Source organism: Muscardinus avellanarius (genome assembly GCF_963383645.1).
Source record: "Muscardinus avellanarius genome assembly, chromosome: 1".
NCBI lineage: Eukaryota > Metazoa > Chordata > Mammalia > Rodentia > Gliridae > Muscardinus > Muscardinus avellanarius.
This window is the reverse complement of record NC_137786.1, coordinates 43,449,916-43,466,153: the sequence shown is the minus strand read 5'-3', so window position 1 is coordinate 43,466,153 and position 16,238 is coordinate 43,449,916. Positions and strand designations below refer to the sequence as shown.

The window sequence follows — 16,238 nt, the reverse complement described above, 5'->3', positions numbered from 1 at the left end:
TGTGTTTGAGTCAGAGTTATAATGCCTTTTGGTCAGTCAAGATTCCTTGTAAACAAAACCCGAGGGATCATGTATGTACAGATCAGGCAGCAGAGAATCCAATAAATAAACATGACAGCTACTGACATGCAAGTTTGTTAAAAGTGGAAAGGAGTCTAACAACAGTGAAATGCAGGGAGACAGATGAGTGAGTGGATACTAAGGAATGAACTTGAATGGTTTACAAGGGAAAAAAAGCTTTTACTTTACAAGCAAGAGACCTCACAATAAATAACAACTGCTCTTCCTTTCACGAATAAACTTCTTCAAAAACAAGGTGTACAGTCAACCAGACATTTTATGTATAAATTATAAAACATGACACAGTATAAATAAATGTCTACAAGTCTCAACTATGGGCCTCATCCAGTAGACCTCACAATGACTGCCTCTCCATGCCCAGTGAGTAACAAGGTGGCCTGGGAGAGAGCTTTACGACAAAGGTTCTTTAATGTATAGTTTTCCCCCCAAATAAATAAGCATACACTTATTTACAGTATGGACAATATATTTTTTCTTTTTCTTTCTTTTTTTCTTTTCTTTTCTTTTTTTTTTTTTTTGTTTTGTTTTGTTTTGCCCAAAGGCTATATCAACACTGAACACTGGTGGAGGCTTTACCACTCTAGAATGGAAGATATAGGAAAGCTGTAGTCCTGGTCTTCATCTTCCTCCTCTTCCTCGGTGTCTTCCGAAATGGCTAGATGGGGGAATACAGGGAGCTGTTGTTTAAATGTGGACAACAACAGCGCAGAAGCAGCTCAGTGTATGTTTTCAAAGCCCTCTGATACAGCCATATTACAGCGTTGCATTTTTATGTGACTTGAAGTGAGATGCTGTTTTTGTTTTGTTTGGCATCTGTTTTTATGCAATAAGTTTTAAAAAATAAAAAAAACCATAATCTATGAAGTCAAAAACTGCAGAAAGTTCTGAAGAATCAATGGCTCAGGTTTTACGGGCAGATTCCTGAAATTAGATAAAAAGCGTTCTTGTGTTCTAGGTATAACCGCTTTGGGTCCTTAATTCAGTTAGTAGGGGCAACTGCAAAAAGCAGCAGCCCATGTGTGATAATATAAAGCTGTCTTGGAAAAAAAAAAAAACACTTTCGAAGCAGTTAGTTTAGATTCAAGTGTTAATAAAGCAAATAGCAAAGTACATTACTAAAGCAAAAGAATTAGGAGCAAACAATTGCAAACAGGTTTTGAGGCAACCCAACTGATGATTACCACGTAAGTCCTTGAAAAGCTGGGAAACGTTGGGGAGATTTTTTGGATGACCGGAATTGCTGGCGAAAGTTTGCAGCTACCTAACTTATGCAGAAATGAGCTCAGGTGGGGAGGCTGGCGTGCTTTTGAAGGGTCCATTCCCTAGGGCTTGCCTGGGAAAGCCTGAAATTGCAGCAAGATTAAAATTCGCACTTACAGTTGCAAGATCCGGAGTGCTTTACTTCCAGCAGCACACCTGAGGAGCAGGCGGCTTCCTTCATGGCACATTCGCTGGCATAAGTGGCATTGTCACTGGCACAGACAGGCTCGTCCGATTTACTGTCAGGGCACAGCTCGTCACAGAGGGAACACCGACCTCTGCCAACCTTGAAATCCCACAAGCATTTTTTTCCACCACTGCACTGGATATCTTCACAGGACTTTGCTTCTAGGATATAATGTATCTGTGATTAGTAAACTGATAGCTCCTTTTCTCTAGTCTCTACTTAATACCTATATGCCCATTATTTATGTTTTATTACATACAAACAGGGGTATTAACATTGTTATGTAAAAATGCTTGATAAACACTAAACACACACATAGCTTCTTACATGCTACAATAGTGCGTGAAAACAGTATTTTTTTGGAAATGGGATTTCACAGTATCCTTGTGTTAAATATGCATCTGATTATTTTCTATAAGTGGGATCTTTTAAAAAAAGAAAGAATTCCATCAATTACTGAAAACTGATAACAGATTTTAGGAACTGTTAAGTAATAATTACTTTTTGCTTCCAGCAAGTCTGGCACTTAAAAAATGTGTAAAATTGTGTGAGTCTTAAGTTTTCTAAGATGGAATATTGTTTCCTGCTTCTCAATGGCATTTGAATATACATGTCAATGCTCTTAGAAGACAACAGTCTCCAGGTAGACTGCTGCAAACATGGTAGTTTACCCAAACTAGACAGCATTTCTCCCTCTGGCTAAACTAGATATTTGGGGAGGCCTTAGGCTTTCCTGATTAGCTAACCCCCCCCAGTTTTTGTTTTCCTTCCTCAGAGAATACCTACTGATACACTTTCCCTCATAGGCTAATCCAATGGATCGGCCCAACAGGCAGGTGGCCTTTCTCAGGTGGCAGGCACTCGAGTAGGTTACTCCATCATTCCCACAGAGATACTGCTCAGAGGAGGTGGGCTCCGGGCAAATCCGATTGCATGTCACACAGTAGGCATTATTGGTCTGGTCTACCACACATGTGGAGCTGCCTGGACAGAAAACATCCCGGCAGGTCTCTGGAAAAAAAAAAAAAAGAAAGAAAAAGAAAGAAAGAAAGAAAGAGAGAAAGAAAGAAAGAAAGAAAGAAAGAAAGAAAGGAAAGAAGAGGGAAACACTTCAATAGGTGCTTTCTGGTCCTTAGAGAGTTATAAGCATTTATACTGGACATTATCAAGGAAATCTTGAGGGTGAAACATTAAGCTTTCAAAAGGTGCTTTGGAATTGGAGGCTGGTGGTTTTCTTTTTGTTTCTCTCTCTTTTCTTTTTTTTTTTCCTTTGGAACTGGGACATGTTCTACCTAGGAGTTATACTCTCTGCCCTTTTATTTTTGAGACAGAGTTTCACTAAGTTGCTGAGGCTGAGATGGAATCTGTAATTCTCCTGTGTAGGCCTCTCCAGCATGGGGATTACAGGTATGTGCCATCAGGCCTGGGCAATGCTGGTAGTTAAAAAAAAAAAAAAAAAAAAAAAAAAAATCGATGGCTTTAGGTTGGTTCTTTTGGCACTCTTAATAATGAGTAAGAAGTTAGGAATGGACTCTTATTTGATATCACTATTGATATTATTAGGTTACTATAGTGGCCTGTACTATCCCCCAGGGGTCTTTCAGAGGTCTACTTAAGGTGGGAAACTGGAGGAGAGGAGTTGGGGTCTTGCTCAAGGGTGGGACCTACTTTTACATTTGCCCTGGTACTGAACTTCCAGTTCTGGCTGTTCTTTACATCTGGCCTTGAGAAGTGCACATTCGTTGCGGTAGGTTTTCCCATCCAGCCCACAGACCGGACCCTTCCAGGTGATGTTGGAACAGTCCGGGGCGCAGACACAGCGCGGTTTGTTCTTCTTGTTCATTCGGCATTTTTTCCCCGGTCCGCAGTCCACGTTCTCACACGTTTCTAGGAGTTGGAAAGCGGCAAGGTTTGAATCTAGGGCCAGGCAGTCGGCAGGTCAGCCAGGAGGGCCGCGGAGCCTTGCGCAATCCTGCAACCCAGAAACCCCAAGCTCCCGCTGCTGGAGCCCCCAGGCTGTCTCTTAGGAGACTGGGAGGAGCGAAGGCGGGGACAGTGGGTCTCACCCCAGGCCCAGATCTCTCAAAGAGCACAGGTTAGAGGGTTTCACCCTCACACCGAGGAGAGTTGGGGGAGCCCAACAACAAAGCTCGTCTAAGTCCCAAGCCCCAGGTAGTTAGTGGGGAAGCTGAGGGTCAGACGCCCTCTATTGAGGGCCAGAAAGTTGGGGAGGGAGAGTCCCACCTTTGCAGGGGATGCAGTTGGGGGCGCCCCCGTTGAAAATCATCCACTTGAAGAGCGTGTTGTCGTTCACGTCCTCCTCGGTCCAGGAGGTGCTCAGGCGGCCCGTGCTGCAGCACTCCTCCCTGCTCAGCTCTGTCTTGTACAGGACCTGGCAACGGCCATTCTTGGCTTGGCGCAGCCAGCAGTTCCCAGCTGGGAAGAGACGGGGTACAGGGGCGGGGAGGTGGATGAGTGAGCGTGAGCGCGGGATCAGGGGAGGGAGGCAGCTACCCCGAGCGGGCGATGGAGGTCCCGTGGGGTTGGGGACCGAGTGAGCATGGAGGAGTGGAGACAGACAGACACACAGACAGACACACAGACAGGAGAGAAGCAGAAAATAAAGGGAGTGGAGAGGTGAGAGGGAGGGAGGGGAGCGGATCCCAGACTGGGAGGTGGGCGAGGGGGCGGGAGGCCAGAGCGCCCCAGCCATATCAATGTCAGTTACCAGTGACCCAGACACAACACGTGCAGCTCGCATTGACTTTTACTAGACTGTTTACTTTTATTCGTCCCATTTCATAACCTGCAGCGACTCGAAGAGCAGATTAAAGAACCTGACAAAAACAGGGTGCGACGGATGTTTTTACATGTTGGTTTCATGTAGGCGGTAAGGAAATTATTTGTGACAGAGGTTAAGAAAGTAGGGAAGAGGAGAGAGAGAGAGAGAGAGAGAGAGAGAGAGAGAGAGAGAGAGAGAGAGAGAAAGAAGGGAGGAAGAAGGGAGGGAGAGGAGAGGAGAGGAGAGGAGAGGAGGGGAGAGGAGAGGAGAGGAGAGGAGAGGAGGCATGCAGGAACAGATCAAGCAAGAGGCACTTGTGAAAAATGAAAGCAAAACGCAACCCGGCCCAGCCTAGCGCTGCCCTGCGCGGCCTCGAGGCGCAGCCGCGGGCCGGCGGTTTTGCAATCCTCCAGACCCGGAGCACCGCGCAGCCGCCGCGATCTTTCGAAATCTCCGAGGGCTGCTTTCCCTGGCGCCCACATCCCCGCACTCAGACAGCGCTTCTCCGCAAGCAAAAGGCGGGCAAACCAGCAAAGTGCCGGGCAGGCGGCGGGGGCTGCGCCGGGGGTGGGGGGCGGCATTTGCAACGCTCAGAAGGTGAACACTGAAGCCCAAGAGAAACACGTTGAAGGGGGACCCTCCTGCCATTTCACTGGTTATGAACACCTACCAAGAAATTTGTGCAAATAATTTCTCTACCTTCCCCCCTTTTCAGTGTTTGGGACCTCGGGTAGGAAGACTTCTCATGAATCTCCAGTGTGACTTTAACATAACTGGACCTCAAACAGCCATTATCATTATTTTAAAAATTCTGCCCAAAGACTAAATGAAATGAAACAAATCTATTTTTTTTAAGATAGAACTTAAGAAATGTCCTCTTAATCCATTTCAGAATCTAAATCAGTGTGGGTTGCTCACTGTTACACAGAAAGTTAACAGTCAAGAGAGGGAACGAGGCAAAGGAGGAAAAATTGTTAAGTACTCCAAACACTCCTGGGTAATAATTTGACTTTTTTTTTTTTTTGCGGGGTTGGGGGAGGGGGTCGGAAGAAGCATCTACTTAACAGAAAGCTACTTCCCTCTAAAAATTTCAGCATCCACACTTCCAAGTTTGGGCAAAGTTTCTGAAACCACGTCCCCTAGTCACCCAAGAAAATTCGGTTTTTCTCCCCCTCCCGCCGCCCCAGGTCATTTTAAAAAGTCACCAGATGATGTGGGAGAGAGATAGGTTAGCTCGCAAACGGGTGGACTGAGAAATCTCCAGGCTACGGATGCTGGCTTGCCCCCTTCTTGAGAGCCAGCTCAGGGGAGATAACATCCAAAGTCACCCTGGCCAGAACTTGTAGCATCTAACCCTAAACTGGAGAGAAAGGGATCCCAGCTCACCCCCTTTCCTTGCTAAGGGTAACCGAGCTCCCAACTCCGCTCCCCGGCCCCAATGTCACTGCCTCCTCCGATTCCCCCCGCGGCTCTCCATCCCGGGGTCTCCAAGTTGGTCCAACCTCTCCGCAGAGCAGCGTGGTGCCGCACGCCCCGAGCGCCGACGGCGGAGAGTGGCCTCCCGCCCGCTGCCCGCGCCGCGCCGCACTCACCCTGGGCGCCGCGGTCCTCCATGAACTGGCAGAGCAGCAGCAGCAGCAGGCAGAGCCCGCCGGGCTGGCGGCGGGCGCGCACCATCGCGGCCGCGGAGCTGGCGCGGCGCAGAGGCGGGCGGAGGCGCAGCGATCCCGGCGCAGCCCCGCGCTCCGCCGGCCGCCCGCGCCGATCAGTGGACGTCGGGAGCCGGGCGCAACCGCGCTTTAAATGTAGACGGGGGTCTCGCGGTGTGCGGTGGGCGGTCTCCCAGGGTGTGGGGCCGCGAGCGAGGGTGTGCGCGGCTCCCGGCGGTGCGGTGGGGTGGGGTGGGGGGGGGCGGGGAGCTTTTAAAAGTTCAGTGTGAATCAGGTGACATTTCCCACCTTCTGGAAACCCTTCCCAATTATCTGTCGGAGGTGCCCGAAATCAAAGCGGCCGGAGGGGCATCGCCGAGTTCTTATTTGCGGAGGAGCGGGGGGGGGGGGCGGGGGCGGGCGCGGGGCGGGGGGGGCGCCGCGTCGGGGTGGGTGGGGGGCGGGAAGAACACCCTCTGGAGGGCTGCACGCCGCCGCGGGGTGGGAGAGCGAGTGTGCGCGCGCGTGTCCCGGCGCCGCGGGCCCCGGGAGGGCTTTGCACGCCCGGCGCTGCGCAGGGCCCCCCGCCCGGGCGCGGGACCCCGCCAGGCTCCGCGGTTTTGTGTCTGGGTCTGACGCCGCGGCCGCCCCCTGCCCGGCGCGTCTGCAGAGACACCTTCCACCCCGGCGGAGCGGTGCCCTCCGTCTCGACGAGCCCCAAGAAAACAAAAATGTTTAACACCTCGGAGCCGCCCCCCCCCCCCCGCCGGCGCGCCCTCGCCCTTTCTTTTCTCCCCTTTCACTGCGCCGCGTCTGGAGTCGCGGCCCCGAGGGGGGCGCCGACGTAGGCGGTCTGCCCCCTCCGCCCGGCCCCCGGCTCCCCACGCCCGGCCCGGGTGTCTGCCTCCCCAGGGTCCTTCTCGCATGGGTCTCTGTCTCTGTCTCTCTCTCTCCTCTCTCTTCGTGGAATAAAAAAGATTGCAACATCGACAATGAACTTCTGTAGTATTGGTGTCTTCAGTACAGTGCCTGGCATTCTTTGCCGAAAGTTGGCGGGTCTCTCATTTATAACATTTTTTTGGCACCGCTGAATGAAACCGAGGAGGCGATATTTCCCTTTCTATAAAACGGTTACTGCACGGAAAATGCTATATTGTTTATTCCGAAGCTAGCTGCCTTTTTTAATTTCTATTCTCTTCGCTCCTGAAGCCCGAACGACAACAGCCAGCCAAGTATGCAGACAAAATTCTTGGACATTCGCAGGTCACTGGGATTTGTGCTCCTACGGACTTCAAGCCCGCCCCTCTTCGCCCCCCTCCCCCTGCCAGACCCTCCCCCGGCCCTCCTCTCGCCCTCCCCCACCCCGTCTTCCATCACCCCCTCCCACCCTCCCCACAACTGCAAATAACTCAGTGATAACAGATTTTTTTCCACCAACTGCAGGAGATAGTGCTAATCTTTTAATAAAAGATCCCATTACAATGGGATCTGTCTGGACAGACTATAATAGATCCCGAAATACAGCCGTGCTAATATTAGAAGACAGTTGTTTGGGTGCCTCTCAGACGGGCCGAGCCCCCCTTTGAAAGTGGGCATGAATCACAAAGCCCCGCGGCCGCCGCACCTGCACCGCGCGCCTTCGGTGCAGCAGGCTGGTAAAAACGGGTGACCTCGCCGCCGCTACGCTTTATAATTACCGTCGAGAGGACGGGCGGGGAGGGGCGCGGGCGGCCGCCGAGGCTGGCTTTCCGCTCACTTCAGACGGCTCGGGGGCTCCACATCCTCCTTCATCTTTCCAGATTCATTTTGTCTGTTTCTTTCAGGGTCTCCCCTGCGCTCCTTCCCTCCCATCCTCCCACCGCTCCCACATCTCTCTTTTCCTGCTCTGTCCTCTCTTCCCGCTTCCCTCGCTTACCCCAACTCTGCCCAGACTCTCCCTCCCGCGTCCCTCTCCCCTCTTTCTTCACCCAGACGCCTCCCTTTCTCTCTTCCCTCCGAGACATTAATGTAGAGTTGTTTAGTGCCCTCTAATGGCAGACCACATTAACAATTAATAGCAGACTGCCCCCTTTCCTTGCTTGGAGCCGCCTCTCAGTGGCAGAGTTCCAAACTTGAGTTTATTCTTCTTTATTCAGAGAGGTAGATACAGGGCTCATACAGTGAGGTGCTGGAGGGAAAGTTTGTTTTGTCCCCGTCCAAGCTTTTATCTCCCGGGGGAAACCTAGTTAAAGGAAAGAGGAAAGCTAACAATTATTGTTACTTTTTTTCCCCTCCACATACAAATTTATTTATGAATTTATTTTTGCGGTACTGGGGATGGAACCCAGGGGCATTCTACCTCCGAGCGACACCACCAGCCCTATTTTTTTTTATTATTATTATTTATGTTGAAACAGGATCTCACTGAGTTGCAAAGGGCCTCCCCAGGTAGCTGAGGCTGGCTTCGAACCTGTGCAATCCTGTCTCTGACTCCCAAATGCTGCGATTATAAGCATGCGCCACCACGCCTGGCTCTACAAATTTGTTTTTTTGCTGGCAGCAAGAGACACAGCTTATGTTTTAGCTAGATTTATCAAGCCGTATATTTAGGGTTAGAAAATAAACACTGTAAATGCGTGGAAGATTTTAGATGGCAGATGACTGGATTTTATTGCCTACCAATATCCACTGAAATGTTTTTAAGACTCAAACATAATTATGGGATTTATTTCACACACACACACACACACACACACACACACACACACACACCTGAATCAGGCCCTTAGACCCTGGAAGCTATGGCCTATTTCTTAGACTTTTCACCCTAGGATCATAAAAATAATTTAAATTACACTTATGCCCAGTTGTATATGAAGTCATCTTGCCTCAAGGAATGTGGAAGTCACGTGTTTAAGCCATAGTTATTTATTCTCAATACTTTGGGGGGAGATTGTAAAAGCTATAAATGTTCCTTATTTTTAAATTCTAAGCAACAAACGTAGTGATGTATCTTGCATGCTCTTGTTAGATTTAAATCTTCTTTTACATATGCACATACTATCTGTTGGTATAAAAGGACTGCACCAATAAAAACATATACTACTTTTTTTGCGAGGAGATTCTGTGTGGTAAAATGAAAAGTGGAATAGAACCAATTTGGGGGAGATAAAGAATAGTGTTTGGTTTAACCAGATAATTTTGTTTATATACTACATACAAAAAACTTTCTAAACTAATTTAATCTATGATATATCTATACCATTTCTAAATGATTGGGCAAAAGTAAAACTTCTATTTCTAAAATATGAAATATACAGGGCAATTCTTTGACTAAATTGACTGCATTGACCAGTTGTTTTGGCATCCTGTAATTGTCTCCTCCGGGCCAATGCAGTTAGAGTGATTCTCACTGTAAAAAAACGCAACTACTCACAGGAGTCCTTTGGTACCAGAGGAAGATCCAACATAGGATTACTTCTTGCCTCAGAGAGGATGGCCCTGCAGGTCAGGGTTGAGGTCACTAGCAAACACACTGTGGAAAACACAAGTGCTGTGTTGCTTTTGTCCTTGTGCATAAGCAGCTTGGTGTTTGTTTAATGATACAAGCCCATCCTGTTTTTCACCTGCACCTTGGATAGTATTGATCTGTTTGGGAGAATGTCTGCTCTGATCTGCACAGATTAGTCACTAGGACTCTTGTCATTCCAGGTTGTTTTCTGGCTAGAGCTGAGGAAATGGGACCCAGGTCATTAATGGTTCTATATGAGCTCCCTGTGGGCATCTTCAAGAGCTCCATCCAATTCTTTGTACAAAAGGGTAGCACACCTGTTCAGTGATATCACAGAAAAACAGTTACTGCATCTTTTACTGTTTTTTTAAATCTCCAATAAATGTTAAATATTGGATTGGTAGATATATAAATGTCAAGGGGACATTTTAAAGTAAAAATGCTGTCTTTCATTTTTGTTGTATGCCTCCAAGTCTGACTTCTTATTTTTTCCCTTTCTGCTCTGCCAAAAAAGTAGATGTAAATGATGAGAACACAATAGGACCACTTTGTAACTGGATTTCTGGGCAGCACACAAAAAGACTTCTGTTCTCTGATTGTTTTTGTTTTCTGTCAGCTTCAAAAGCTGTCTTCCTTCTGAAGTTTATAAATTTAAAATATTAGAGTTTAGCAAATGATCCAAACTAGCTCCTAAGATTTCTATTGAACTCATATGAATTGTTTGAGAAAAAATTTGGTTAAATTTCAGACCCTAAGAAGAGAAGATGAAGGGAGAGGAATGAGATTATGTGTAGAAAATTTGGAAGTCACAAATTTGGAAGTCACAAAAATTTGGAAGTCACAAATTGGAAGTCACAATTAGACTTTGGATATTCTATTGCATCAATAGAACAATTTAGTTCTAAACTAAACTAAAATCTTTAGTTTAGTTTAGAAAGGCTTTTACTTTGTTGCCTCAAAACTCACATTTTTAGCTGAGCACGGTGGCACTCACCTGTAATCCCCGTACTTGCGAGACAGAGACAGGAGGATGGCAGGTTCAAGACTAGCTTCAATAACTTAGTGAGTCCCTCAGCAACCTACTGAGTCAGTCTCTCTCTCTCTCTCTCTCTCTTCTCTCTCTCTCTCTCTCTCGTTCCTCTTTCTTTCCTCCTCCTCCTCCTCCTCCTCCTCCTCCTCCTCCTCCTCCTCCTCCTCCTCCTCCTCCTCTTTCTTTTTGTACTGGGGATTGAACGCAGAGACATTCTACCTCTGAGCTACATCCCAGCCCTATTTTTATTTTGAAACAGGATCTTGCTCTGTTGATGAGAATCTCACTACTTGCTGAGGTTGTCATCAAACCTGTGATCGTCCTGTCTCAGCCTCCCAAGTACTGGGATTACACATGAGTGCCATCATGCCCAGCTAAAAATTTGAATTTTAAGGCAAAAAGTGAAATATTTTAGTGGGATCACAGGCGTGCACCACCATGCCAATCTTCAAGATGTTGTTTCTTGCCGGGCGTGGTGGCTCACGCTTGTAATCCCCGCGCTTGGGAGGCGGAGACAGGAGGATCGCGCAGGTTCGAAGCCAGCCGCGCGCGCGCTGGCTTAAGAGACTCTGTTTCCAAATAAAAAAGTACAAAAATAGGTCTGGGAGTGTAGCCCGGAGGTAGAAGGGCTTCCAGGAACCCCAGTACCACCACCAAAAAAAAAAAAAAAAAAAAAAAAAGATGTTGTTTCAAAACAAAAAAGAAAAGGGCTAGTGGTAGTAGCTGGTAGGGAAAATGTCCCTGGACTCAGCCCCTGGTATACACCTATACACATACACAAAGGTAAAAAAATAAAAAATAAAAACTAGGTGTTTTGAAAAATGAATGTTTTCAAATGCAAATAACCAATATCGTTACACAATTTTATGTAAGCATTTGTGAAATGGGTTGAAATGATATTAGAGTCAAATAAGATGTTATCCTTCTAGGTATAAAAAGTTACTTTATGCATAATGGTCTTTGGAATTGTGCAGTCACATAGACTAGGAAGGACTTGAGGCGGGGAGTAATAGTTCCATATTGGCTGAATTATTGCAGAACTAAAAAGTTAAAGAAATGTAAGTATGTACATCAATGTTTATTGAAGATAAATAAACTACCACAGTTGACTGTGCTCGTACGAGGACAGTACTAGGATAGTACTTAATTAAAAGTTTCTTTGGCATTATGCAGATCAATCAGGGACAGCCCTTTCCTTTTGCTACTGCTTCTTTCTGTGTAGCATCTGTATTGCCTTATTTCCCTGTCCAAGTTAAGACATCTTTGAGTTTTCAGAAATCAGCTAAGATATAATCACATTGTCATGACATGCATATTTAGTTTAACATAATTATGATATTAAAATAAGCCTTAAATTCAAATTATGCTGCAGATAGAAATGTTATATTGGATTAATAGAAGACTCTAAAGTGTTTCTGGTCACTTTGACAATGCCAATGATTCCTATATTTGGATATGGCTAAATATACCAGTGTGTGACCTTTAGCACTTTTTACCCTGATTTCATATACACTCTCTACTTCATGGAAAGTGTGAAGAGGGCAAACCAGTACTTGCTGTTCTGTTTCCTGACTCTATGTTCAAAACAATGTGTCAATCAAAGTGAGAGCCACCTTTCTGGATTATTCACTGGCTAAAGGTTAGTTGTTATGCTGTAGTTACTTTTGTGCATTTTGGTTTCTGATACCTCATTTTAGCTTTCTATAGGTGAGAAGTGGTTCATACACTTCATAATTAGTTCTTTCCTAAGTGTTCTCTATTCATTACTGCCTTTGTCGTTGATACAGTTCCTGTTTGATCATCCATAGCATTGTCACACTCATTTTTAAACTTTGAATGTCATGAATCCTGTTGCATTTTCTGGTGTCTAACTTTCGCAAGACATGAAATACTATGTCTAAAGTTCACAAGAAAGTAAGATGTGACTTTGGATATTCTATTGCATAGTTCTGTAAAATTTTCAGTTAGTCATTGCTATAGTTTAAATGTATGCATCATTCCAAAATTCATAAGTTAGAACTTAACTCCCAGAGTAAAGGCATTAAAGAGAGGAATTTGGGAGGTGATTATGTCCTGTGGGCTCTGCCTTTATGGATGAGATTAGAGCTCTTATACAAGGGTTTGAGAGAGTTTGCTACTTTTGCCTTTTTATCCTTCTGTCATGTAAGGATGTATTAGTAAAGTACTATCTTGGAAGCAGAGAGTGAGCCTTAAAAAACACTGAATGTGTCTTTATCTTGGACTTCCCATAATTAAGTACATAATAAATGTGTATTGTTTATAAATTATCAAATCCAAAGTATTTTGTTATGTCAGCAGAATGGCAGCCATTATTTCTTAAAGAGAAATTTGTTCCAAATCCATTTCATCTTGCTTTTTCACACTGTTAAAAAAAAAAAAGGCAGGTGGACTCATCAGTGAGACCTTTATCTGGGATCTGATATGTTCTATTGACCTATTTATTTATTCTATATCAGTATCATACTATCCTGATTACTATGGCTTTAGATTAATTAATGAAGTCAGAAAGAGTAAAGTCTACAACTTTATTCTTTTTCAAATAGATCACTTTAGATATTCTGTTTTTTTCATACAACCTCTAAGATCTGCTTATTCATTTATATAAAAAATTGTTGATGAGATTATGATTGAGATGCATCAATTTGAGAACTGACATTTTAACTATCAAGGCCTCAAAAAGGTAACCATGATATGTCTTTTCATTTACTTTAATTTTTCTCAACTATGGTTTTCTTTAATTTCTTTCAGCTGTGGTTTATGCGTCCATTTTGTATTCTGGCTGTCACTGGAAAACATATGTAGAAGTAGAATATTATTATATGCGTTTTTTAGCTCTGTATCTCAAAGGAACTGAATGTGTTATAAAGATTTCCTCATGCAGGCTGATACTTGTCTTCATTCTTCTGGAGACTGATTGTCTATGGTCAGTCAAAAAGAATGTATTGAGCACAATTTCCAGAAGCGATGTGCTAACTCATGGAAGTCTATTGCCTGCATTCTTTCAGTGTTTATTTTATCCCATAGTCACTCTTTTCAATGAATAATCCATCACCAGGAGATTTACACTTGGTGAGTGTTAAATTGATCCTCTATTGGTTAGTGTTCTGTTAAATAATATTTCACCATTTTTGTGCAAACAGACTCCCACTCAAAACAATCTATTATTGTATGTAAGTTCTGAGAGGTGGAAACAGGCAGTTTCCATTATGCCAGCATTTGGGTGGCAGTTACTTTCTGCCTTTATTCTGTGCTGGAGAGTTGTGACATCTTCTCAGTTGTCATTGCTCTCCCTGATTCATTTATCCTCCCTGTTCTTTTCTCTTATATTTTATTTTCCATCCACCAGACGGGTAAGTACTACAACCTAAACTTGTACCTTTTGCGGCATGTACCGGCTTATTTTTTTATGTAAATGTCATGTTCAAGAGTAAACAATACTTTGTATTGTTTATCCAACAGTGCTATTAAATATTTAACAATGGGTTGAGGTCAAATGGTGATGACACAACATGTGGAAATACGGGACAGATGATGTATTAAGTGTTGAAATAAATTATTTCAACACATGGAGAGCCTTGCTATTTTTTGGACTAGAATGGAAATGTATACATAATGAAAACTAGTAGATGAATGACTTAGAGGCAGTCTTGGTCAATGTGTGCTTAATGTCCTATAAATAGTCACTGTTTAGCCATACAAGGTTGTTAGTATATATAGGACGTTCATTTATTTGGTTTTCCAATACATTAGATAAATAAGTCTTTTGAACTGGTCTCAGTGTGATTTCCCTGAAAATAAGGATATGAAAATCATCAACAGGAAGCATGTGTTAATGGCTCACATGCTGGGCAGATGGAAACATAGTGTAGAAGAACCATTTAGTTGAGATCATTTTGGCCCCAAGACTTCTAATCTTTGCTTTAACAGAAAACATTGCTTTGGCCAGCCAGATGACACAGCAATCACACTGTCAACATTTTCATTTTTTGCCAGAACACCAGATTTCCTGAAAAAATTGTTAGGCAGTGATTCTTTTTCTTGTTCTTGTTCACCTCTCTTGAGGAGCTATTGAAATATATGAACCATTTTTCTAGAGTAGTATACAGACACAAAATCATACACACCCACACAAAATTTGTGCATTTATTTAAAAGATTTTTATTTATTTAAAGATTATTATTTAAAGGATTTGTAGACATGTTGAAATCCATGCATGGATCTTGTAGGGTTTTGGGGATCCCTTCTTAAGACATGGAATTTTTAAAGACTGAACTGCTAGATGGGCTGATTATTCTGTCAGTGTTCTATAATCAGTTTACTCACTTTTCAAGGACCCTTTAGACTTTATTTAGAAAATTCTTCTAGTACATAAATTCATATGTCTTACAAAGTTAACTAGTATCATCTTTACAATTTTTAAAGAGTTCAACACACATGTGTACTCCCTATATGAGTCTCTTATTTTGTTCTTTAATAACGGCTACCACGTACAGAGTGTCTAGTCTATGCTAGACACATGAAATAGTTCGTCAGGATTTTTCCTTGCCAGGTAGGTATTATCACCATTTCCTAGATCTCTCCACAAACTGTAGAAAAAGCATAAATCAGGAATATTTTATAGTCCAGTATTTAGGGAAAAATTGTAATTTGGCTTTCTAAAGATTAATAAGCAAAAGAAGCAGCATTGTAATGACTAAAATATTCTAAACAAATTAGAATACCCCCTTTTTTTTTTTAGAGTACTGGAGATTTAACCCAGGGACATTCTACCTCAGAGCTATACCCCTAGCCCTTTCTATTTTTTATTTTGAGACATGGTCCTGGCCAAGTTACTGAGGGTCTCAATAAGTTGCTGAGGGTGGCCTCAAACCTGCCATCTGTCCATCTTCCCATTTCAGCCTCCTAAGCACTGAGATTAAAGTGTGAGTCAATTTGCCTGGTCAAGTTAGGATACTTTAAAATATAATACTTTTCACTGTCTCTCCATTCAAGACTTACAATGTATATTGTAGCTTTCTTGAAATGTATGTTGTAGCTTTCTTGAAACTTTTAATATAAAAAAGGACCTCAACCCTCTTTTCTTCCTCCTCCTTTTTCTTTCTTCTTCCTTTTCTCTTCCTTTTTTCATTCTGTCTTCTGCATCTTCTTTTGAAGTACTGGGGATTGGATTGAACCTAGGGGTACCGACCGTATCACTGAGCTACATTCTGTCCTTTTTATCTTTTGAGATAGGGTATCCCTACATTGCTGAAGCTGTCCTTGAACTTGAAATCATTCTGTTTCAGCCTTCTCAGTCTCTGTTGTCATGGCCAGCTGGGAAAACCTTGAAATAACATCGAGCTGAGTTTTTAGTGTAAGAGGGGTTGCCAAGAGAATGTAGGGCTTTTAGGGGAGGTGGTGGAAGAGTATTTGTGAAGCAAAGGAGGTAAGAAAAAAATCATTCAAGGAACCAAAAGAAGTTTAGTAATGGCTAGAGCCCTAAGTTGAGAAGAGAGTGGAAATTGAGGAGAATGAAGTTGATATAGATATGTAAGCTCATTGAAAGTATTTTGGATTTGTTGGTTTTCTAGAGAGAATCCATGAGAATGTAAATAGGGGGTGTATTAGTTCCCTTTCCTTTGAAAATGTTCTTCCCACCTAAGCTGCAAAGATAAATATCAAGGTGCTAGAATTGATGAAGGCGCTACCTTCAAGAGATAAGTAAGAGGTATAGTAGACTATACGTTCTGTTGATTGAA

General features: G+C 43.8%; 1 protein-coding gene across 2 annotated transcripts; it reads right to left on the bottom strand.

Moving 5' to 3' along the window:
- Positions 1-465: 465 nt before the first annotated feature.
- Positions 466-5,987, bottom strand: FST (follistatin; the record flags this gene model as incomplete). 2 transcript variants are annotated; one of them, XM_080716658.1, is made up of 6 exons in its annotated part: positions 466-736; positions 1,459-1,689; positions 2,315-2,539; positions 3,197-3,415; positions 3,773-3,964; positions 5,903-5,987. In XM_080716658.1, 6 exons carry the CDS (start codon positions 5,985-5,987, stop codon positions 654-656), a joined length of 1,035 nt encoding a protein of 344 aa, XP_080572784.1. In that variant the 3' UTR covers positions 466-653. The 2 variants fall into 2 exon arrangements, with proteins under 2 accessions (XP_080572784.1, XP_080572785.1); XM_080716659.1 differs by having other exon boundaries at positions 1,459-1,686.
- Positions 5,988-16,238: the final 10,251 nt, after the last annotated feature.